Source organism: Poecilia reticulata, chromosome 2 (assembly GCF_904066995.2).
Source record: "Poecilia reticulata chromosome 2, P_reticulata-male-v2, whole genome shotgun sequence".
Lineage (NCBI taxonomy): Eukaryota > Metazoa > Chordata > Actinopteri > Cyprinodontiformes > Poeciliidae > Poecilia > Poecilia reticulata.
In genome coordinates this window covers 15,552,171-15,577,836 of record NC_088831.1, presented here as the reverse complement: position 1 = coordinate 15,577,836, position 25,666 = coordinate 15,552,171, and the positions used below count along the sequence as shown (strand labels likewise).

General features: G+C 40.4%; 1 protein-coding gene across 2 annotated transcripts; it reads left to right on the top strand.

Moving 5' to 3' along the window:
* Nucleotides 1-392: 392 nt before the first annotated feature.
* Nucleotides 393-24,822, top strand: rrp1 (ribosomal RNA processing 1). Of its 2 annotated transcripts, XM_008438500.2 has the most exons (17): nucleotides 393-497; nucleotides 687-826; nucleotides 13,269-13,351; nucleotides 13,578-13,635; nucleotides 13,714-13,799; nucleotides 15,180-15,241; nucleotides 15,317-15,446; nucleotides 15,975-16,039; nucleotides 16,138-16,310; nucleotides 16,428-16,528; nucleotides 17,864-17,961; nucleotides 18,089-18,108; nucleotides 18,185-18,337; nucleotides 19,468-20,366; nucleotides 22,281-22,439; nucleotides 23,464-23,530; nucleotides 24,444-24,822. In XM_008438500.2, exons 3-17 carry the CDS (start codon nucleotides 13,328-13,330, stop codon nucleotides 24,665-24,667), a joined length of 2,319 nt encoding a protein of 772 aa, XP_008436722.2. In that variant the 5' UTR covers nucleotides 393-497; nucleotides 687-826; nucleotides 13,269-13,327; the 3' UTR covers nucleotides 24,668-24,822. The 2 variants fall into 2 exon arrangements, with proteins under 2 accessions (XP_008436722.2, XP_008436717.2); XM_008438495.3 differs by lacking the exons at nucleotides 393-497; nucleotides 687-826 and adding an exon at nucleotides 12,519-12,752.
* The last annotated feature ends 844 nt before the right edge of the window (nucleotides 24,823-25,666 follow it).

The window sequence follows — 25,666 nt, the reverse complement described above, 5'->3', positions numbered from 1 at the left end:
AATGATTTAATAATTATAATCTCATCACTAGAATATTTTTCTTAAAACAAGACCACCATGATTTGATTAAAATAGTTTACATTGCAGCTTTCTTTATGAAATTACAGCCCTAGTCAGTGTTTCAGCCTCTGTGTGACCTCTATGCACAGAGGATCATAAAACTCTTTCTCTGAAACCAGAGTTTCTTTAGATTAGCTTTTCGGGTAGGGCCATAAAACTCTTCACTCATAAGGAAAACAACCCTTCTTTGATTTAAAACAGGCTTTTACGGTGCTGTAAATTATTAGGGAAACATGATCAGCTAGAAACTCTTCACTCTCCCTCTAGTTAGGCAAAAGACATTCCCCCTCATTTATATACATTAGAAAGGTAATCACGCTTTCTTATAAAGATCGCTTGGGGTCTCCATGCCCTCATCTGTTCTCCAGGGGCGAGTGCGCCCCTGAAATGCGTCACCGTAATTTTGTCGTCATGGTCTGTCTTTGTCGTTATCTCTGGTAATTATGTGGTTTTGCTGTGTGGTTTTATTGATTGTTTGAATAAATTCTGAATGATTGTGCGTCGAACAGTGATCGTTGTTTGTTTGTGGTTTCCGTTGATACACGTGACATTCATGGACTCCGGGCCGATGAGAGGAATTACAACGAACGAGCAGAAGTTTTTAACCCTCTCTTATTTTATAACAGAGCCTTGTGAACGACGGAGGACCAGGAAGAGGGGAAGGAGACGCAGCACACGCTTCCCCCTATCGCACTGTGTAACCCCCGCTCCCTGAGAAACAAATTAGAGGACCTGCACTCTCATGCTGTAGCATGCCAGGAGTACCGTGAGTCGGGTCTTTTTGGTTTTCACCAAGACTTGGTTTAGTGACTACCTCGTCAGATTTTCCTACCGTAGCACGGATAGATAGCCAAGTCTATCTATCTGTCGGTGCTACTCGTCCAAAACTGCTACCGTCATGTTTACAAACAGAAAACTATAGCTGGTTGTGTTAATGTTAAATACATTGGATGACATTAATTGAGTGATGGGACTGAAGTGGACTTATCCTTAGCTTAACAATGGAACAATTTATATACATGATGAAACCACATGATCACTTCCTTCATCTGAATATCCTACCTGCTTAAAATGAAAAGCTATAGATTTATGCACTAATCCTTTTACTAGAATATGCTGTTAAAAATATTTTAAATACAGAGGCATTTGTAAGAAAAAAAACGGTATCAGACAGGGGAAACGGGTTTTAATTGGAATTAAATTAAAGACTAATACAGATCACCGCAACTCTTTTTTTGCACATTAAGACGTTGTATGACAGACTTTATTAAATGCAGCGCAGCCACAATGTGTCCACAGAACTGCGCAGGTCACTGCCCCTGAAATGATAGGATATGATTCATGTACACTAATATTCTAACACTATTGCACAGCTTCAATCTCGCGTAGTATTACTACCAACATCTATTTAGCAAGGTTTAATAATAAAGAGTGTTATTAAACTAAAATATTTTAAAGTATAGGGACACAAAAGCCTACAAAAAGTATTTTGTCCTGATTAACTGCCCTTTTATTCTTGTGGTTCTGTTTCCCTCACACCCCAAGTTTTGCAAGCTCTGCAGACTGTCCCCAACTATTGCACAATGGTGCAGACTGGATCCCAGTGGGAGTCCAATTCTGGATAAAGTCTGGCAAAAATATGGAGTTATGTCTTCTGCTGAGGAATTAATTAACTTAACGAAAGAAAGGTGCTGCCGGTGCCAAATACGTTTCTGTAAACCATAAGGCATTTCTCTCAGTACAAACTAAAGAAAGGAGACAAATTCATTTTTCAATCAAAGCTTAAAAATGTGAAAAATGGTACATTAGGTTGTTTAAAAAAAACAAATAACTATTTCTCACGATTTGTAAACAAACCAAGAAATATGTCAGTGTTTACTGAAGTTGTGGAAATGATGTCATTGCTGTTAACTACAGATATTGACAGTCTATAAATTAATTGCATCCGTGTTGCCAACTTTAATGAAGTGAGTTTCTTTCACACCCACAAGCTAAACAAACTATTGAGTTCTGCTTATAGTGTCAGAAGCCATTAATTTACTGCCAGTTTTGTATTGAATGTGTTATCAGACACCTGGCAAGTGAAGGAGGGGAGACGAAATGAGCCCCGTTAATAGTGTTTCATAAAAGAAGTCACACTGCAGTCCTGTTTGTTGTTGTTGTCAGACCAGAAATCTTAGAAATGAATGTGTTCTTCCGCATTCTGCGGGGGCGTTTGCACCTGTGCCCGAGTTTGATCTACAGAGCCTCTATTAGTGCACCGTGATGCAGAACTGCTTTGAGTATTGGATAATTTTCTGTTTTCTGACAAGGAAGCTCATTGTCTGGTAACATTTGGCAGCTATAAACAACAAGCGTGGTATCAGCTTCACAGCCACATGCACTCTTTTCATTCATTATGAGTAGAAGCAAAAGGGAGATAGTTATTCACATGAGTGATCTGCAATAATCTACATGCTGCATTTTGATACTGTTCCTTGTTTATTTATGCAAAGCATTTATGTTTTGTTTTAACTCAGCAGGCTTCACAGATTAGGCGCCAATCAGAGAAGGCGGTTAATTAACAGCCTTTTCATGGATGAACAACCTTTTTCTCTCAGATATTTTTTTTTTCTGGCACTTCAAAGGATTTTCAACTCAGGAGACTGGATTTCTACCAGCCAACTATTCAATTAGTTTGGAAAGCTGAGAAAGAACAATCTACAGTATAAAACCATTTTGTTCTATAACATTAGGAACATGCAAAATTCTCTGGTGAGTATTTATTTTGAAATGTTCGTGAGGTTCAGAGGAGAATTCGTTTTGCAGCAGCACAATGTTTAGTTCATTTATATTGTTTGATACTTGTCAATGTACAGGATGGATTATATCCTCTGAGAAATTAGAATTAACGTACAAATAAACAGGATGCTTTAAACAGTTTCAGATACTGGTTCACACAGGAGCACATGGGGCACAACATTTCCTATGTGCAAACACTTATCAATTTCAAACATTTTTCAGCTTTTTGTCATGTTTGTGTGAAGATTTTTCAGATTTTTGTTGGGGGTCAGAGGTATCAAAGAGTTCCCATGGAACTTATAAGTTGTTAGTTGGATTCATCTGGCCAACAAGCATCTTGCAATGCGGTTGACATGTTATCAGCTGTCAAGTGATTAATCTACATACAGTGGCAGAGTTGGTAGCAAGAAGGTCCTGGGAACTGACCTCTTGTGGGGGTCTTTCTGTGTAGAGTTTGCATGTTCTCTCCAGGTTTTACAGCTTCCTCCCACAATCCTAAAACAGGATTGATCTCTCTAAATTCTCCTTAGGTGTAAGTGTGTGTGATTGTTTGTCCGGTCTGTCTGTGTGTTACCCTGCAATGGACTGGTGACCTGTCCAGGTTGTACCCTGCCTCTCGGTCGTTGACTCCTCGCAGCCCCACAAGGGATAAGCGTGTTGGATAATGAATGGAATGGTTTGCATTGTCAGTCAGGAGCTCAGTGTATTTGCCACTTGCACAAGTTGAGTTTTGAAATTTCATTAATGAAATGTGTGTCTGCCGGCAGTCATACATAAACAGACTGAAACTGTTTAGACAAGCCTTGGAGGGAACAGATTGCAGAAAAGAACAAAAAGCTAAACTCGCGCTACAATCACTTGGTTTCATCCATGAGGTTACCTGGTAATTTTGGACATTTTAGGGTTTTTTTTTTAATTTGGAACAGCTTAAAAGTTTGAAGAGATTTGAATTATTTATTAGACAAAAATAAATGATTTGAGTAAGAGTGACTTAAATTTTCGTCACGTTGAACACACTTAATGAATTAAGTTATAAAAACTTTGTGAATTGAGTTGGACAAACTTGATGAATTGATTTGGATGAACGTAATAAATTGAGTTGGTCTGACCTTGGATACAGAAGCCGTTGATATGAGATTTCAAAATGATCTTTGGGTAAATTTTTATACCAAGACTTATGACTGCTGATGAAAGAGGAGCACTGGCTCCAGAAAAGGAGATGCTGCTTATAGATGATGATTGGGTCCGATGAGTAGTATCCACTAGAATGACTTCAGTTTTGGAGCTGCCGAGTTGGAGAAAGTTGTGATCCGTCGTAACGTTTTCTCCTCCAGACAAGTGCCGAGTTTTGATGAGGATGCTGGTGGTGAAGAAGGCAGGATTGCAGCTGTGGCATTTACATAAAGCTGTGCGTCATCGCCACGGCAGTAAAAGGAGACATTTGACCAAGGGGAAGGAGGCAATCCATGCTGCTTTACTGTTTGCATGATTTGTTTTAAGAAATGCACTTACTGTTTTGCAGTTGTCAAATGATTTGAGAAATACACCTAAAGCAACTGCTGTAGGTATAAACCACATTAAGGCCTTTTTATCAAGAGCAAAATATCCTTAAACTTGATGTGTGTGAAGGCAGCTGACCCAATACTTTTGGGAATGTAATGCATCTTACTTGGACGTCAAAACTTAAAGGCCAACTTAAGGACAGAATTTAAATTGCCCTGGAAGGTTTAGCTGATGAGACAAAGTGGATTATTTTTGTGAAGACCTATGTCTAAACCACTTCACAAATGTCAGGGGCAGGAAAGTATGGTGCCAGGAGAAGAGCATATACTTCTAAGCCCATTTGGTGCATCAGCTGCGTTCTATCGGCTTAAAAAGATGTCCTTGTTAAGCTGCGGCTGTTCCACTTTGATAATTTGTTTAAACCAGAGGCTGTTCAGCACCGTTATCAGTGGGTGCTTACAAGCCAGCAAGACAGCATCACAGATGCTGAGTGACAGCAGTAAAATTGCTCCGTCACACTTAACACAAGCACATCAGATTGGCTCTGTTGCTGGCATAGAGACCCTTCAACAGTGACCCATCCTTCCATCTCTGCACCTAGCAAACAGGATAGCGTACAAACTGCCTGGGCTCAGTTGTGTCAAACCTACTTAAAGTTTTTTCCTAGCTTTATTTATATATATAAAAAAAACTTTCCACTAAACATTGATTTCAAGAGCACTTCCCCTTCTTTAGCAGGTGAGCCAACCATTTGCACATTGCCACAAATCTTTCACTGCTTAACGTTGGGCAGTAAGCACAAACATATTAGTTTCCTAATCAAATCCTTGTTGTGAAGAGGACTCTTCACGTGTGAGGCCAAGCAGCAGTTTTGTCACCTACACCCATACAGAAAACAAAGGTGACAAAAGAAACAACAAGCAAAACCAGCAAGACAATTAGTGAGAACAAAAGAGCCAGCGACTCAGCCTTCAGTCCCTGACGTCACCATTGTAACGCCGAGAGAGAAAACAGGGAATGTAAGCTAGACGGATGGACTGGTAATGTACAATCACTACCAGTCCACAGCTAACTCACACATTGTGAATAGTGATTGTTATTGCTACCTGGCTCCCTGGCTGCTATCAGTTTTGGCAGGTCTGAATTGCTGCAAAAAAAAAAAGTTGGGTTCGTCTCCAGGATGATGAACAAAAAATGTAACTTGGCTTTTCCTTGTTCTCTTTTTTTCCTTTTCAATTTGCTTTGATTATGCAAAGCATGTTAACTTAGTCCAAAAAAATGCAATCTGATGCCAAGTGACTGACGATCGATGATGCTGGTGCACGGCTGGTGACAAGCTTTACCCACAATACACTTGGAGACAATGATCCACATGGAAAAGTCAGTGTCATAAAGTCAAATGTAAGAGTGAAAATAAAACCAGTCATGTAGCATAACATTTAATTCAATATTTTACAAAACTAAATTCAGTATGTCTTGTAAAGATTTTAGCAACCATGATTCCATCTTGACTAAGGCAGCCTATAAGGCCCTCATATGTAGTCATCCAGATATACTCAGGACAGGGCCCCCCTCCTACAGCTCTCCTCAGACGTGATAGAGACCTGGATCCCCCAAGCCCCATCCCCCCCCCCCAGGCCCAGGCCGGGCCACGCCGCCCCCCCAGGACCCCCGAAGCCCTGCTCCTGTATTAAGAAAATTGTGGACTAAGTTAAAATTCTTTTGTTTCAACATTCAGTACATAGTCCACATCCGAGACCCCTAGACATCCGTGTGCCACTCCCATAGACACATTGCATCTCTGGTTTGGTTTTTTGTTTTTACTTTCCTTTATAAAGTCACTACATTAAAAAATATTCATATATGAAAATATACAGAATCACACAATTTGTTTAACGAGTCAAAGAAAATACAAAATAGGTACATAAAGTGTAAACTAATTTGGCTCACAAAAGCAGTATGAAATCATCTACTAACTAGCTGAAATAAAAATACTTAAATACACAAATTAAACTGCTGTGGTTGAACCGAACATGAGGTTTACAAGATGTTAAAAAGTGTTTCTCCTTTATATTTTCTTAAAATGCAAACATTATGTGCAACAGTAAGAATCTTTCTAATACCTTTAAAAGGAAATCTTCCTCTTAAAAATGCTCAACACTAACAAAAAAAAACCTGCAAATAGTAAAAGCTTGGGCACACTTAAGCTCCTAATGATCTGGAACTTTGTTCATTTTTATTTCTTCCATCTGTCAGACTTTTTAAATGAAGTAATGACTGTCAGTGCTTTGATTTTTAGCTTTCGTGTCCCTCCTTTCACTCCCCCCTTCTCTGCGGCACCATTTTCATTGCTTTATCAACAATGAACAAAGTTTGTTTCGCATTTTTCCTAAAGGAATTTCTCATTCGGGATGTGAAGTAATAATCACCTTTTATCTCACACTTCTACTGATTTATTTAAATGTTTATGAGTTAGCAGACGTGATTAGCTGCACCCAGCTAACTTCTTCTATTGGCGCTTTTCCACTTGGCAATTCGCGCACTAACCGGTTAATGTGCTGTTCGGCTCTACCCCAGGTAGTGAGCTACCTACAGTCAACTGGGTGCTGACAAAACGGTCAGGAAATATCTTTCAACAACACCTGGCCCTGAGCGCTGTGCTAAACTTCAAGTTATTTATTTTCTGGGAAGCTGTTGGTGTTTCAGAAAGGGGTTTTTTTTGCCGTGACTGATTCTTTCCATCTGGAAAGAATGAATCATAGGTGTTGCTGCAAATGTACGTAGCATTTGCCTCTTTTCCACCAGGTCTAGTGGACCCAGCTCCTCTCTACTTGGTCTGCTTTTCGAGCATTTCCATTAGCATTTTTCCTAGCCCAGTCCCTGCTTTTTCAGACCCTACTGTTTTATTATCCTCATGGTGAGATAATAAAACATATTTCTAATACATGATAGGCTATTCTTCTAAAATGGCTCGATATCAAGCCCTACGATGTGATGTAAACATACTCCTGTTCACTGATTGGCCGTGGTCAGACATGGGAGCAAACGGAAGAAAATCAAACAGCGCCATATTTCAATCACGCTACAACACAGAAGTGACGGAGTCCTCTGAAACTACAAGCAAGCAGTGAACAATGAGATGTCGGCTTTTCTGTGCGTCAGACTTCAAAATTCAGTGGCAGTTCGATGGAGGAATGAGCTGTAGAGAATGGCATGCCTTGGTTAGTCGCTTCGGAGCCCAGACGTAGCCCTACTCAGATGCAGGGCCAGCCCAAGCCTCCATAGGGCCCTAAGCAAAATTTGGTTTAGTGGCCCTCTATTTCTGCTAATAATGGGTTGCTGCAATCAAGAGTTAAACGATTAGATCATTCGTATACCTGCTATAAGCTCATTGCATCTCTGACAGTGCTGTTTACATTATATTCTATATGCATTGAGGATATGTTTATCAGCCAGACAATTTCTTTAATTTTGGGTGATCAATGATCAAATCCCAGCCCGGGGTCTTTCTGCCTGGAGTTTGCATGTTCTCCCTGTGCACACCTGAGTTCTCTCCGGATACTCCGGCTTCCTCCCACAGTTCAAACATTAATTGATCTCTCTAAATTTTCCTTAGGTGTGTGTGTGATTGTTTGTCCTGTCGGTCTGTGATGGACTGTTGACCTGTCCAGGGTGACCTGTCTCACCTGTTGAACCCTGGACAAAGACACCAGCAACCCCCATGACCGCACTAGGGATAAGAGTGTAAGATGGATGGATGGATGGATGGATGGATGGATGGATGGATGGATGGATGGATGGATGGATGGATGGATGGATGGGTGTGATTGAATTGAAATGATAACTTCTTTCTTTGTAAAGTGCCTCAAGAAGAAATCGGTTGTGAATTGAGACTTGCAGTATATAAATTTTACTGAACTGAAGTAAAGAAATTGGTACTAATGAAAGAAAAAGATAAATTAGAGAAACAAAAACAAGCTTTATTAGTTTCCTTTATTATCCTACTGGTTTGATGTCATGCACACCAAGGTTTAATGTTTCAAGTGTTGCCACCAATAACCATTGTTGTCTCAGGTAGATTACAGTGAGAGCGAGGAAACAGAAGGACCCAGCAACAAGAAAAAATGTTTGTGACATGGTGACAATAATAGATAAAAAAATCCAGGCATATGCAGAAGAGAAAAGAAACATTGGATGTGAGACAATGTTTTCCTTCTTTCTTTCTTAGTTTCTTTTTTTCCTTCTTTTGATTTTTGTTTATTTTTCCATTGCGTTGAATTCGGTGGAAACATGTGTGGCTTCTGAGGCAATGACATGCATTGAGGGAAATTTTGAGCATGTATTTCTCACAAAAGGAAGGATGGGGGCGGGATGAGATCCTCTCTCTAACCACCACTTACTGGGTCAGTGAGCAGGGTGCGTCTTTCAGCTGTTGGAACTAGAGCGCCTCCCAGTGGGCAGGTTTGTGTACTGCAGTTCCTAAAGACATGGAGCAACTCGGAAGACAAGTAGCTGCTTGAAAGACGCATTTAAATAGAATATGCCTGTATTGGTGTGTAAAACTGTTACTTTTTAAGGAACATGCATAAGTGTGCTCAGAGTACAATCCTGTTGTATTCAACACAAATCCCAGTGTTCACTCAATAAGGATTTTTCTCAGACTCTGGACATCAGTGGGATCTGGAGTCACAATGGGTTCCTTGCATGGCATCCACTTGGAGCTTTATGAAAGATTTCCAAAAATGACCCACTGTAAGGCCATGAGTATCGCTAACATTTCCACTGTATATGCAGCTAAATGGCCAGATGTTTCATAAATATATCTAATTCTGGAAGAGCATAAGCAAATCCTGTTTCATTTGAGACTAAATCTTTTTGAACCATCTATATATATAATTGTAAAAGATTTGTACATATTCTTAATTCTGTCATTTACAAAACTTACCCAATTATTATCTTTATTAACCTGTATTTCTTTGTAAACTTCTAAGTCAACGTTCGCATTTGGAAACAACCAAAATGGTGTAATCGGATAAGGCACCGCAGCACAGACTCTCTTTCCCTGTATACCCATTTCCCTAGCGGATTTATCTGCTGCCCATGCAAAACAATCTATTTTAGCTTTTCCACTCTCCCAGCAAAGTCTCAGTATTCTTACTGCTAGATTGTTCCCCTGCAAACTCACCCAATAATTCAACATAATTTGCTTTTGTCTTAAATGTAAATGAATCTCCCTCATTTCCACCTGCTCTGCCAAAGATGGAGATGTCTTCAAAGCTCCGCAGCAGAATCTGGAAGCTGGATTCTGAATTACTTCTAATTTACTAATCAATGTTTTCACAGCCAGCCTATAAACTACACATCTATAATCCATCACTGATCTGATCAAGGCAACATAAATCTTTTTTAAATACATTTTATTTGTGCCTCAATCTAATCCTGTTAAACGCCTCATTATATTTATAACTTTTTTTACATTTCCCTTCAATATACTTTATATGATCACCCCATAAAAGCTTGGAATCGAATAGGATTCCTAAAAAACAAAATGTACTTACTTTTTCTATTTTTTACCCATACATTTTTAAATCACTTTCCTCAATTTTCTTCCTACTGAATACAACAGTCTTTATTTTACTTACTGAGAATTTAACTTTTGAAAAAAATATTGCTACCACTACTTCCCTATTAATGTGGAATTGCAGACTTCTGCCCAGGTCCCTCTTGAAAATTAGATCTAGATCTCAACGGGGTTTACCTGGTTAAATAAAGGAAATAAAAAAATAAACTAAAAAAAGAATTGAGCTTTTCTAATATCTGATTCCAAACACACACCTGGATCCGTTTTACTCCTTCCTTTTCTGAATCCACTTTGACATGAAGACAAAAGTCCTTTACTTTCTACATAACATGTAATCCTTTCAGTTATCATTATTTCCATTATCTTTCCTAAACATGAAGTGAAATTGCTCTATAACTTGAAGGTTTGTTCAAGTTATAGAGCAATTCCAGGTTTAATAATTCATTCCCTAAGTGTTTTAACACAATACACCATATCTGATCTTTTCCTGGCGCTGTTAATCTTGATCTAAATATTGCTCTCTTCATTTCTTGCATAGCAAAAGAAACATCCATGACATTACCTGAAGTTGTTTCACCTTCTAAAGTAAAATCATTTGCCCTTCTTGTTCTGCTCCCTCCTAAATTTCTCCTGTTTTGATAAATTATCTGAGCTATGGATCTTTTCAAATGTTCTTGCCATAACTTCTACTTTCTCTTTATGTGTTACTGCTGTTCCTTCTTCATGTTTTAGAATCAGATTTGTTCTAATGTCTATTTCCCCTCGTTTTCTTAATCATCCCCCGTACATTAGCTATAGGAGTTGTTCTGTCTATTGAGTCACACAAATATCTCCATTTTGTTTTCTTTGCCTTCTTGATAACTTTCCTTGCCTCTGCTTGACTTTTCTTAAATTCAATAAAAAAATTTAAAATTGTGTGTTCTTTTCAATAAAAGCTCCATTTCTTTTCCTTATTGCTTCACTTCACTCTTGTGTCTTTCTTTTTGTTCTACCTTTACTTACAGGAATTGTTATTTTTGATAGAACTTCCCTATTCTTTCCCTCTATACTTTCTAAATCTAGATCTAAATTGACTTCATCCATGTATTTTTCACATATATAATTAAATACATTCCATTTTGCCTTACCAAATATCCAAAAATACCAAAAATTGGGAAATGATCACTACCTATTGTTTCTTGTTCCATTTTCCACTCTCATAATCCAACTAAATCTCTAGACACCAGAGTTAAATCTCTAGCTGAGCATTTTCCTGTATGCACATCTATTCTTGTTCCCCTCCCATCATCCATTCACACTAATTGATCATCTTCCAACAGTTGTTCTGCTACATCTCCATTTGTATCATTTCCCATAAACTGCTATGGGCATTAAAATCTGCACACCAAATTACTTTATTTCAGTTTTGTCCCTGAATTTCTTTTAATTTATCCAGCTCTAATCTTTCACACGGATTGTAATAATTTATTATAATAAATGGATCTGCATTAATTCAAATCTCCACAATTAAAAACTCATCGTCTTTTCCTCTCTTAACTACTCTAAATGACAACCCCTCCCTAATGAAAAAGGCTCCTTCCCACCATTACCTTCAATCTGAACAAATCTAATATCAGAATAATTTAAGATTCTAAAATCTAATTGGGGTTTTAACCAAGTTTCTTGTATACAAATAACCTCTGGAGCTTCTTCTAATGTATCAATAAAATGTTTTAATTCCTGTCCATTTGATATTAAACTTCTTGCATTCCACTGAAGAATCAAGACCACAGTATAACTATATACTTCATTGTATATAAAAATCCTTTATATAGCATAACTATCCTGTCCATGCTCCCTCCTGACTGGCCTGAGCACTGATCATCCCTCACTTCCTCCCATGTTAATTCATTAATGTTAAGATGATTTCACTGTTACTTGGAATTCTTTCTGCTTTTGACTTAATTTCCATTGTTGCTTTTATAACCCCTGCAATGAATATCACTAGCTGTTTTAAATCCACATACACTTTATTTTATTTTCTTTGGTTTGACCCAGCACTCATCCTGTTTTCCACCCCAACATCTGTTCTTTGCTTCTGCAGAAGATGACTCTCATCTGAATGCAGGGGAGCTTTTTCGACACAGAAATGTTGCACCGTCAGTCCCATAATGTTTCACTTCTGCCATCTAGTGGCACATTTGTGCTACTGCATGACATTGCTCCAAAAAATTCAAAACAAAAATATCCTAAACTAAAATCACAATTAAACCAAACAAATACTCACTCAGAAAGAGAAAAATGATCAGAGGTAGCTGTTATTAAAAAACCAGTCCATGGATAAATGACCATACTCATTTTACATGTTGAAAAATACCTGCAGCCTTCTCCAAACAAAGGATATTTCTCTTAGTTTTGGTGAGGTGAAGTAAAATAACACGGTCAATCTCATAATTTCATGCTATATTCCTTTTTCTGCATTATCTCATCTCACCGGAGCTTTGAGGAGGGTTGCTACTGGGTTATACAAGTCATGTCAGGCAGAAATGGCTGATTAAGTAGTGTTGCTCACACCCATGTACAGTAGGTGGCGGTATGCACCTCAAAGTTGCTTACGAGCCGCCGTAATAGAAAAGAAGAAGAAGAAGCAGAAGAACGTCATCGTCTCGCGCCGCAAGAAAACGTGTGAAGAGAGAGAGAGAGGATAATCCACGTGAGAGCATGGCAACGGTTCAGGAGCCGGAGATCCAACTGGCCCAGAGGTTAGCCTCCAATGAGAGGACCGTCCGGACCAAGGCGATGAAGAAACTACGGAAATACATCAGCGCCCGCTCAATGAGAGCCGCAGGTAGGCTAACTGAACTGGACGCCCCCAGCCCGGGTCCCGTTCTCCATATGGACGGGCCCCGGGGGCTCTCATATATATGGAGGGAGCCAAAGACGGACAGGGGCCCCGCAGTCGCCACACGGTAATGAACAGATTTTGGCAACAGTGGCCATGACCTCGGGCTCTTCCTGGTGATAAAACAAGTCTTAGCCTCGCTAATGTGTGACTTTGCCCTGGTCCAGTCCACCAGAGCTACTATCCTGAAACTCTTAGCTGCTTCTCCTCTCCAGCCCACAGAACCAAAAGTAAATGGCTCAGCAGGCCTCTGAAGAACTGAACTATAAAAGAGTTCGACATTTTATTCAGGCGTGTTGGAACAGGGATGCATCTAAAAGTTGGAGGACAGAGTTGGGCTCCTTGATCTGCTCTTGATAGGATTATCTTGAGTGAGAGTCACAGATTTCGAAGAGCATCACGATTCACACTGAGCTGTTGCTTCTGATTTCTGGGTTAAGCGATGCTGTGTTTGCGTTTCAGGCGGATTCACAGGAGATGAACTCCTCAAGTTGTGGAAGGGCCTCTTCTACTGCCTGTGGATGCAGGACAAAGCTCTGCTACAGGTGTGTGTGTGTGTGTGTGTGTGTGTGTGTGTGTGTGTGTGTGTGTGTCAGGTTAATTTTCTAGTGATGTCCCTTCAGGTTTCATCTTAAAGCTTATTGATGTTTTCGAACCACTGTGTATCATCAGAGTTTAGTTAATACTATCATTGTAGTGGTTTTAGTTCATTAGCTCATGGTTCTACTTGCTCCAGTCATATTTAGCTCATCTTCACTGTTGCTTCCTAAGGAGGAGCTGTCCAACCAGATCTCCACCCTCATCCACAACTTCCATGATCTGGATGCACGTGAGTTTCTGCTGCACCATTTCACAGTGATGACGGCTGAATGACCTGCTGTCTGGCTAACGGGTGATTTCCCTGCAGAGCTCATGTACCTGGAGAGCTTCTTGCAGACCCTGAAGCGAGAGTGGACTGGGATCGACCGGCTGCGGATGGACAAGTTCTACCAGGTTTGTTCTCTTATAGAGCCGAGGTCATTTACTGACCGCTCACCCAGAACCCACGTGGAGGATTCACTGTTTCTATATGAAAATCATTTTTATTGATTAATCCGACTTGTATTGGACATCTTTCATTCTGATTTTGTGAAGTAAAAATCACAACAATGTATTTGCTTTGCTTTTCAGTTGAGAAGCAGTTTAAGTTGACACTCTACATGTCAAGTGATGTTCTCATGTCTTAGTCTTGCATTGTCCTGCTTTACCTCTGCTTTTGACACAGTTGATCATGTCATCGGGTGGTTTCCGATTGGCTGACACCAGCAGATGTCGGAAAAAAAAATATAAAGGTCCGACAGATTGGGGGAGTAGCACAAAATTATCACTGCACCTGAAGTGTGGACCCAAATACAGTTTGAATGTGATGCAAACTGTATAGACTTTTAACAGGGACACACAGGGAAGCTCATATATCTTCACTGTTTATCTGTGAATTTTAGATTCCAATTTAAACTTCCTGTTTTAACTTTTATGGCCCTTTAAGCAGTGATGTGCTTAAACCTCAGCAGAGCGCTGAGGTCTGCTGATCAGTGTCTGTTAATCCCACATAAAAAATACTTGTGGTAATCGGCCGCTTCAGGCTGCTGCTCCCCGATTGTGGCGTTCTCTCTCATTGTTTTTAAGTTGTCGATTCCATTGATTATTTTAAAACGCATCTATAAACCCGTTTGCAGCTGCGTTTGTGCAGACATGCTTTTCATTTAGTTTGATGTTTTATGTGCATTACTTGTATGTTTTTAAAAGCACTGAAGTGATGTTTGGATCAGGTTCCTTCATCGCGTCTAACTTCGGTAAACTCATCTGCAGTTCACCCTTTTCTTTTTTTATAATGCTGTTGAAAAGGACCTTGATTTTTTTTATTTATTTTTGCCACTTTTGCCATTAGTTTGAACAATTAACTGTGACAAACTCACAGGTTTTTGTACCGCTCAAGTCTTTCTGTTAAAACATGGCCATAATCAGGATTCATCTCTCCTCACGCCACGTTCTGGGCGTCCGCAGCAGCTCCACTGTGTTTCATCTAACTCTCCATTTGTTCCACTTGGTGTCAACGAGCTTAAGTTTTCAAATGCTTCTTGGTAAAGAGATGGACACTGGCGTAGGGGGTGCTGTTGAAGATGTTGAGGAATTTTATAACTTAAAGTTAAAAGTTGATGTGGAAGTAATGCTCACAATGCTGAGCGAAACGGTGAGAGAATGATTTGAAATTGAGGACATGTAAAACTTAGCTGAAGTTTTAGCATCTTAAGTTGTTTTATCAGAACAGCAGAGATGTACAACATTATAAACGGAGGCGTTTGCATTTCTAAATGTTTAACGTTCCCTCTGCAGCTGGTTCGTTTTGTGTTCCGACAATCGTTTGACGTCCTCAGGAGGAGAAACTGGGAAAGCAGGTAAAGGATCTGGGAAAAACTTCCATTTAAAAAAAACTCTTGACAGCGTATAAAATAAATAACTGCTTTTCTCAGTGCGGTCGGGAAGTTTTTGGAGCTGCTGAAGTGTCATCTGCTGCAAAATGACAGTGAGACGCCCTCGGGATTGCTGCTGCACATCTTGGACCTTTACATGACGGAACTGGCAGCTGTTGGTGCTGAAGAGGTAGGTCGGTACCACCACTGGTAACCATGGCGACTCAGGGATTTATAACCTAAAGCCAGAAGAACTTCAGATCCTCTGGTGGAGACATGTAGCTACTGTTTGTGTGAACAGCGTGTAGGTAATAGGAAATGCTTTCAGGTCTGATACTACCACCAGTCACTGCACTCGCTGTTCAAACCTCTGGAGCTGATCAGGGTTTACCCCAGAAAACTGCTATATGTTACGGTAAAATGCTATTTATGCCTGCAACTATACAGTCTTATAAATAACAAATAAAAAAAAATACAATTAAAATTAATATACATTTTCACACTTCTGTTTAATCCAAGTAAATTCTGGTGGTTCGCCAGGTTTGTAACACAAACCTGGACATTCAGTAATGTTTTTAAAATTATATCATAATCTTGAATGTAATAAAGATTTAGATTTGGATCATGAGAAATGATACTGGTACTGGGCTCTTGTGGATGTGGCTTGCTAATCAGACTCTGCCTTTTTATTTTACTTTTTTTTTTTTTTTTTTTGCAGCTCACTGCTGATCAGAACCTGATTTTTATAGAACCGTTCTGCAGGAAAGCAGCCAAAACCAAGAAGTAAGTTTTTCTCTATGTGCTCAGGATGAAGAATTCAACCCCAGTTGCTTGGCTCCGTCCTCCTTTCCTGACAGCTTTCCCGTTTGTTGTTTCTCCAGCCATGCGCTTTTCAGCGCAATTTGCAAAAGCCTTTTCAGCACCATCATTGAACAGGCTCCTTTTGCTGTGGGGGATCTTCTGAAGGAGGTGAAAACGGCGCAGCAGTCTGATTCAGGGCAGGAATCTGAGGGAGATGATGAACAGAAGGAAGATGAGAGGAGAAACGCAGTCGGTAAGAGCAGAGAGGGGAGGCTGGTGAACGGTGCATCCTGACACAGCAGCTCCCACCTCTAACCTGGACTGGTGTTTTACTAAAGTTCACTGTGGCACCTGGACTCTTTGCTCGCAGGGAGTCGTTTGAAAGCAGAAGAAGAAAGTGATGAGGAGCTGCTTCACTTGGAGGACTCCGACTCTGAGCTGTCAGATGCAGACTTTGGACCGGTTCTGCAGGTAAGCATGTCTGTCTGTTTAGAGATCATTCCTTTTATTTTTTTGAATGTGTGCATAGAAAGGCTGTTGAAGCAGTTATGCTAATAAATGCATCTTGAGGTGCTGTTGGAATATGTGAGACAGCTGAGCTGAGCTGCTGTAATGACCAGGACCCTGCCAGCTGGCATGCAGGTCAGGGCTGACAGATCAGCTGCTGTTTCATTCTGAAGACATGAAAGGCTTTAAGCAGACGGCTTGAATCCTGCATCACAATTATGTCATAAAGTTCTGATAACGTCTTGGCAGCAAACTGTGCGATGCCTACTAGAACTGGGCGCATTGATACCATCTCTACCAAGGTGAGAATTGGTACTGAATCAATACTAGTGGGTTGAAATCAGTGATGTCATTTACATTTTCTGTACTCGGTTTGTCCAGTAAATGCTGACTAAACTCTAGGGGTGCAGTGCTCAGAGAGCTCCAGCTGTAAAAAGGTTGAGGAAAGAGAAGGTCCCCTCAGTGACAAAGGGCAGCCTTGGCGAAGTCCAACTCTCACTGGAAATGATCACGACTTACTGTTTTCCTCGACACAAGTTTTCCTCTCTTGCTCTCGGTGAAGCCGGACACTTTTTTCCTCTGCTCTCTCCCTGCCCATGCCTGACCCGCCTGCTCTGTTTATGTCCCGTCTTTTTCTATATTTTTGGAGCCTTTCTTTGCACATCCTCCAAATCTACAAATTATCAGTGCAATTGATCAAATTTTCTCGACCAGAAGTCAGGTCACAGGAGAGCCCTCTTGTCCTGCGGGGACACACCCGGCGGCATTCATCCTGGATTTATTCGTGATGACAGGATTTCTGCTGTTACCTGGCTTATTGACCAATTTGTGACAAGGCAGGCAGTTCTTCTGCCTCATGGCAGGGGGCGCTCATGATCCCACACATTGTGACTCCGCGTCTGCAGAGTAAGAGACAGTGAGCTAGCCATACAGTAAATAAGTGAGTCTACGTGTAGCTTGGCTGATACAGAGAGCGAGAAAAATGTGGTTTTGAGTTGTACTTCAGCAGGTTTCCCCTTTGCTGTGCAGCACAGCACTAAAATAATATATAATATATATATATATATATATATATATATATATATATATTTCCAAGTTTCATTGAGTCAACAGAATTATTTTACCATGGCAGCTGTTCTATTTTTGATACTGATAATAACTTGGTTCCCCTGCCTTTCTTGATTAAACTGGCCATAATCCACGCTCAGCCCTCAGTGATGTGAACAAACGCCGTCTCTTATTGTTAATCCCGGTTTCCTAGTGGTTGCTGTGATGCATGGTCTGTTACGTGTGTTTCAGTTCGACTATGCTGCTCTGGCAGACAAGTTGTTTGAGCTGGCGAGTCGCAGCAACACACCCGGACATAACCGACACAAACTCTACAGAGTCATCAAAGTGTGAGTAGAAGCGCACAATACAATCAGAGCAGGCAGAGTTCAGGTTTTGACAGCTTGTTAAAAGGTATTTGTTCAAATAACGCTAATGTTTGCTGATTCAATTTGTTTTGTTTTTTTTCCCGTTCAGGCTGCGTGATCTCAGTGAAGGTACGAGTCAGAGCATTGTTAGACGCAAACATCCTGTCTGCATCAAACACCGTCTCACTCTTCACGTCCCTCTCAGGCATATTTCCACAGGATGAATATCCAGAGGAAGTTTCCACAGATGAGGATGACGAAATGTTTGGGAGCAGGAAGAGGATGAAGCGACCAGCTCGCAATGAGGATGGCGAGGAGAAAGGGATACCAGCAGGGAAGAAGAGCAAAGCTGACGCAGGTAAATTTATCTGTCTAAAGTCTCACACGGTGACGTCTTGCTGTTTTGGTTCCTGATGTAAATCCAAATCATTGGAGGTATTCACTCAAAGCCAAAATGACTTTAAATGTAGCTTATGCTTTAAATCTCAACAAAAACCAAGGAGACACGGGTCTCAACAATGAATAAGCTCTTTATTGAGCATCAAACCTAAAATAAAGCAAGAAACACTGCAGCTGGTGGTGTGAGCAGGGGAGTCCTGCAAAAGAAAAGTAAAGCAAAGCGAAACCAAACAAAGTCTGGGTGAGAAAACAAGACATACAAGAGCCAGTCTGAAAAGTGGAGCCAGGTGGAGAAGTCGGCTCACCGCTCCTCCAGTCCCTTCTGTCTCCTTCCCCCTGTCACCATGGAGCAGGCTGTTTATGTAGCCAAGAGACGCCGGGGCCTTGCGGATCCTGGTGCCTCCCCTCCCTGTGTGCCTCGGGACAAAGAGCAATTGGTGAAATGACGGATCCCTCCATGTAAAGTGGAGGGGGACGTCATAATTAACTTATGATGTGAATTTTAGTTTTCCGTTTTTTTTTTTTTTTTTTTTTTTAAACAAAGTTCAGGTGTGGATATTAGTTTGACTGCACCTAAATCCAAAGGGTTGCATATTTAAAACAGTGTCAGAACGTAGTTATATTTATATATATATATAGTGAAATAATCAGCTGATTCGAGTTTTTATAATTATGTTTGAACCAGCAATGAATTTCTATAAGACAAAATGAAATATCTGGGTTTATTTGAGTCCATCAGAACCAGAACCTGGAGGTTCTCCATTGGTGAGTGTTACTGCAAACATCAGCAGAGAGTTGATCTCTCACACACACACACACACTTCTACGTGGGGTAGACTCGAACTGCACGTTAACTGGTTAGAGAGCAATTTACCAGTGGAAAAGCGCCTCTAGCCTAATCAGAAGCTTTTTATGATGGCACAGCTAAGAGCAGATTAGAAGCATGCTAGTTCCATCAGGTCAAGGAATCTCGAGTTGGTAAATGAAAAAACGAGTATCCCAAGTTTTAATTGCGATGTTATTTAGATTGTAGTGTTCTTCACTTCAGGACCTCCAGGCCATAAAGCCGTTCTGTTTCTGCTTCTTCAGGGAAAACACAGGAAACGCTCGACAGGCAAAGTAGCAACATGGAACCTGTAGATGCACCTGTTAATAACAAGAAGAAGAAGAAGAAAAAGAAGAAAACACAGAATCACAATGCCGACTCAAAATCTGCGGGATGTTCAGAAGATTCAGTAGAACAAAGTCCGTGTTCCACTTCAGAGGCTCCATTAGAAGCTCAGCTGCAGCCACTCCCCCCCACCAATGACTCTGAACCCACGGTGACGGACGGAAAGCAGCAGCTGACCTCTGCTACATCAGACACGCCCTCTGAAGCACCAGCTGTGCTCTCTGGGAACAAGAAGAAGAAGAAGAAGAAAAGGAAGATCCTGAAAACCGAGGCTGAAACGGAGAGGTCTGTTTCAGCAGGGGAAGGTCAGGAAGCCTCGGCCAAGGTTACTGCTGCAGCTCCTGTCAGGAGCAACAAGCAGTCTGCATGGGACCTGCAGAGGAATGACGTTACCATAGCAACGGAGGCCAATCAAACAGGCTGTGATGAAGCACCAGGAGACGATCTAAAGCCTAAACTCAAGACGACAAACGCTGCCGCTTCAGCCAAGAAGAAGAGTCAGAAGATGAAAGAGGCTGTCACTGGAGAGTCACCACCAGCTGCAAACGGGAAGAACCGTCACAAAGGAGGGAAGGGGGCTGGCAGCCCTCAGATCACAGCTGGAAACATGCAAGGCATGCAGAAACGCAGGAAGAGTGTGAAGCTGTCAGCTGACGACGGCGGTGCAGACCCAGAGCTGATCAGCACTGCAGCCAACACCAGGAAGAGGAAGATCACTGTGGAGTTTGAGTTTGAGGCAGATGAGTTGGAAGGAGCTGCAGCAGTCAACAGCATATCGGCAACAAAGAACAAGACCAAGAAAAGCAGAGTGAACAATGTGAGTATGCGAGATCAGAAACTGTTCTTGGTGAGATCAGGTTATGTTTTTAGGAAAATAATAAATTAAAAAAAATTGCTTGCTTTTTTTTTTTTTTTCCAAGCTAGATTGCACTGAGCATTTCACTAGCAGAGCAGGTTTATTCCTAAAGGATAGGTTTATTGTTTATGCATTTAAAGCCAGTGTTCTGACTATCAGTGCTACCTCGTCAGATTTTCCTACCGAATCACGGATAGATAGCTAAGTCTGTCGGTGCTACGCGTCCAAAACTGCTGCCGTCATGTTGAGAAACAGAAAACTATAGCAGGTTGTTTTAATGTTAAATACATTTGATAACATTATTTGAGTGACGGGACTGAAGTGGAAGCTTAGGACTTATGCTTAGCTTAACATTGGAACAATTTATATACATGATGAAACCACATGATCACTTCCTTCATCTGAATATCCTACCTGCTTAAAATGAAAAGCTATAGATGTATGCACTAATTCTTTTACTAGAATATCCTACCTGTTAAAATATTTTAAATACAGAGGCGTTTGTAAGAATAAATCAGTATCAGACAGGGAAAACAGGTTTTAATTGGAATTAAAGACAAATACAGATCACAGCAACTCTTTTTTGCGCATCAATACGTTGTATGTCTGTTGTCAGATGCAGCGCAGCCACAATGTGTCCACCGCTCCTGAAATGATGGCATATGATTCATATTACACAGCTTCAGTCCCACATTGCTACCAACATCTATTTAGCAAAGTTTAATAATAAAAAGTGTAATTAAACTAAAATATTTTAAAGTATAGGGACAAGAGAGCCCACAAAACAACATATTTTGTCCTGATTAACCGCCAAACGATGACTTGTTTACAGACTTTGTAGACGGCAAACTAAAGCCATTATATTTGCAAGCTGCCTGTCATGTAAACTAAAAACATGAAGTAATACAGCAGCTTCATGAAAGCCAGGTATAAATAGATTAAATAAAGCTTACCGTAATCTGTGATGAAATAAAACACATGAAACGAAACTTCCACTGGTAGGACGTATTTATAAGAAATCTGCTGAGTAAGCAGTATGTGACGTAGCATCGATGCGCATTACCACAAGGTAGGACGGATTTACGGGTAGCACAGATAGACTCTAACTGAGCCCATCAGCTGTTGCTCCTCCTACACTTTGGACTGAACCATTGTTCTAACAATAGTGGGGGGGGGACCTAAAAATTCTTATTTTTTTCTTAGATGAATGGCAGATTTACTTCATTCTTTGTTTCTATTGCCTTTATTCTATTGATAGTGTTTAAATACAAGGGTTTCCTTCATGATTTCTTTGGGGGGGGGCAATTCTAGACTTTTCCCAGATTAGGGGGGTCCGGACCCCCCAGGGATTTATGCCTATGCCTCAGGTCAACACAGCTAACAGGCGTGTTGAGCCAATTGGTTTGCTGTCGTCAGGAATGTGTTGTATTGTGGGATCCGGTAGAGGAAACTAATAATAAACAAAGAGGAAAAAGCTTGTAGCGTTATGCAGTACTTCAGATGATTTTACATGTAGCATTACAGAGAAACAGTAATATGATTACAGCCTGAGTATCATCTCCTTCCTGTTCCTATTCAGTTTAGGGTTTTTTTTCCCTTTGTTTGCGATAATATGTTATTAATCTCATAAACACGTGACCAGTAGACAGACTGGCTTGTACTGACAGATTTTGGTTTCCTTGGACTTTTCACTCTGAGAAGAAACGGAATCAACAGAAACCACTAGAGGTCAGAGCAAACCAGACCAGAGTAAATCTGCTGGAGCGGAAACGTCCTGAGAAGCTTCTGCTGGTGGAAAGAACTCCATGGTTTACAGGAGATTCATCAAAGTCAGCGTCATAAAAACAAAACGAGTCACTTTATTTTCTTTTCCAGGTAGCCAAAGAGCCATCGACTCCCCAGAGCCTCAAAAAGACAAACAAGAAGAATATTCCAGGGTCTGATTTCATCATCTTTCAGAGAGGAGTTTCAGTTCCACCAGCGCTGTACTGTAAGACTAACGGCAGCCCGGGTACACCTGCTGCCAGGAGGAAGGTAAAGAGAAGCTGAGCGACAAATGAGACCGCACCACTTTTTACAGTGGAGGTTTTTTTTTATCTGTTTATCTACTTAGTGGAGTGTCTTAGGGACAGGGGCGCCGCCAGGAATCTTGGGCCCCATGACAAAAAATCTAATTGGGCCCCCTGCTGTTACAGTTTCTTGAGTCTATTTAACCTTGAAGGCCTTGCTTTCTGTGGTTCAACACAATATTTACTGCTCATAAATTTGACATGCATACAGTGTGCAAGTAGGTTGCTTATAATAACTTATGGTACCGTTTATCACAGATACTTTCCTTTTTTTGTTTTGGGAGCATGTTCAAAACATGCTTGTTGCAATCACAAATTTAACTTGGTCTTATTGTTAGCACAGCCACGGGCAGCACAACACGTAGCAGAGCTCCGCAAGCACATCTTATTGAACACTGTTTTGTGTAATATTTTACAATAACAGAAAAGAGAAATACAGCATCTGCGATGAATACAGATTAGCAAAAAGCTATCGATTACACAGTGAAATACTACTTCCGGTGGTAAGACCCATGATCGTTTCCCCAGTCAGCCTCCCAGGAGCAAGGCGGATACGCGCCCCATGCTTAGGGATGTACTATTATCATAGTTTGCTTTTACATTTGCATTTTTTCCCTCATGAGTTTGGTTTATTTTTGATAAATATAAAATATACAAGAAAATGTCAACTGAAACTCAAGAGTTGGAATGGTTACTTTTTGTCACTTTTGCTTTTTTTTTTCCACCATTGGCTCATCAAGTTCAGCAACATATGAACATCAAAGCTCCACACAATAGAAATGAGTTTCCAGAGCAGTGTCTGTAATGCTTTGAGTGTTGCTTTAAAATATGATCATAAACATTGTTTTGTTCATCCCTGAAGTGAGTTGAAGCTTTAAACGATGAACCCCGTTCCTGCTGCTGTGTAGTTTCTAAGAACATGTGGAAACACTGAGCTTGTAACGCCAATCGTTCAGTCACATGATACTGACTGTGCTCTGATTCCACAGAGGCAGCTGACCCCCACGTCAGAGTCAAAGAAAGTCACGTTTGGGCTGAAGAACAATAAAACTGCTGGTAAGAAGCTGCGTAACAACATTAGCGGTGACAGTGAGTTACTGTTTGCAGGTGATGCATTCGGTCAACATTTTGTCCTCAGTTTTATTTTTTGAGCACTTGTTGTAAAGTTGATTAAATATATTTGATATTTTAGAGACTTTACAAAGTAAAGAGAGAGACGTGTGTTTTTACTACTTGCATAGCAGACATTTTGACTAAACAGTAGGACGGTCCTAAATTCTCCATTCCAGGTTTTGTTTTGTGCCCTGCTCAAACAAAATAAAGGGAACAGCTAAACAAAACAATATTTCTCCAAATCAGTGGAATTAATGTCACCAGTTGGGTAGTAATCCTTATTGTGGATCAATTCACCTGCTGCTGTGCAAATGAAACATACAACAGGTGGAAATGAGGGGCAATTGGCAAGACAACGTCTATAAAAGACTGACCCTGCAGGTGGTGACCACAGATCATTTTTCTGTTCTCGTCTTTTAGTTGACCACCACTGTAATGCACATTTGAATTATTTCGGTTTTGCATGCACGCGGTTTAAATTGATGTGACTGGAGCCGCTCATATTGTTCTGTCTGCCCTCACCCTCCCATGTCCATCGATGGTTGGATGTGATAGCTTTTCCCTCCCTGATCGCTAGGCGCCGCCTTCTCTGTACCTGGAAATCAACTACAGCTCCATCCAGTGGATAAATGAGGTCATGTCCTTTTTGAAAAGGAGAAAATTAGATGCGCAAAATCTGGAAGCTTGGAACAAATTTTACACTAAATGAAAACCATTTATAGAGTTTGTTGCTTCAATGTACAGATCAATTTTGCTGGGCAGTGGAAATCTTGTTTTCCAAGTTGAAATTGAGCTGAAATGTGAAAGTGACAGGAGGTTTTTCTTTAACTGTTGGTTTTGTTTCTTTGTCTTTTAGAGTTCAAGAAGACTGATCGCAGCTTGCTCCTCAGTCCAGAAGGTTTGTCTCGGGTGCCCTTTGACCCACAGCAAAAACCAAAGTTTGGGGTCCTAAAGTCTCCCCTCGCCAGAGCGTCCACTGGCTCCAGGAAAATGTCAAAGAAGACCCCTAACTTCTCCAAGAAGACCAAATCTCTGCCAAACACACCGAAAAGACGACCTTCAGCAGCAGACTTTTTTTAACTTCCTGTAAACTGTAGACGCACGTGAACCCTTTGTGAACCCTTTGATACAATCTGTTTTGAATTTTGGGCTCTATTTTTGTTTATTCTATCAAATTGTTGCATTTAGCCTGGTTTGAGTGGCTGTTTAAATAAAGTTATTCATTCCTCCTTTTACTAGTTTGTAATCAATATGTTTAAACATATAATTGAGTCTCCTGGAACATCGGAATAAGAATTACACAGTTCATCTTTGTTTGGCATTTATTCACTTAAGGAACCCCATTAATCTCCAAAACAGTAAAAACTAATGTTCCTTGGATCCATACCACAAACACTATAATCAAATAAAATCAAATTTTATTTGGATTTTAAATAAAATTTAAAATAAAACTATTTTGATTTGGAAGTTCTACAATTGTACCAAATGTCACATATTTAAGATAAAGTGATGCAAATGAACAGGGTGCTTTGAATATTTTAAAGGGGCAATTCAATCCTTTTTGTACATTTTCGTAATCAACTCAGTTTTTATGGCTAAGGGTCCAACTTTAGAGATGAAAAATGCAATTTATGGACTGGTGAAGATGTGGAATATATTTAGCAAGATACGAACTGATTTCAGAGGGAGCACACCAGCTAAAGTCAGCTGGTATTAATGAAAATAAAACCAGCAGCTCTGTGCATTACAAAAGGATCGTAAGACATATAAGATGTTTGCTTTGTGACAAATACCTGCTGTTGAAAACTAAACTATTTAGAAAAAGAAAAATGAGGATTACACTTTGTTTAAACTGTCAACGTGTTTCATTGTGACTTTTATGTCTGCTGAAGTTGTGAAACACTTCAGGATAAAAGCTGTAAAGCCAGTCCTTATGACTTATTTATGACTGTTTTGCAGCCGGCAAGTAAACCAAATTATTTCTAAATTATCAGCAGCAGGGCATTTCAAAGTGCTTTACATCATAAACACAAAAACACAAAGTCATGCAACGTAGAATCAACAATCAAAACATTACAT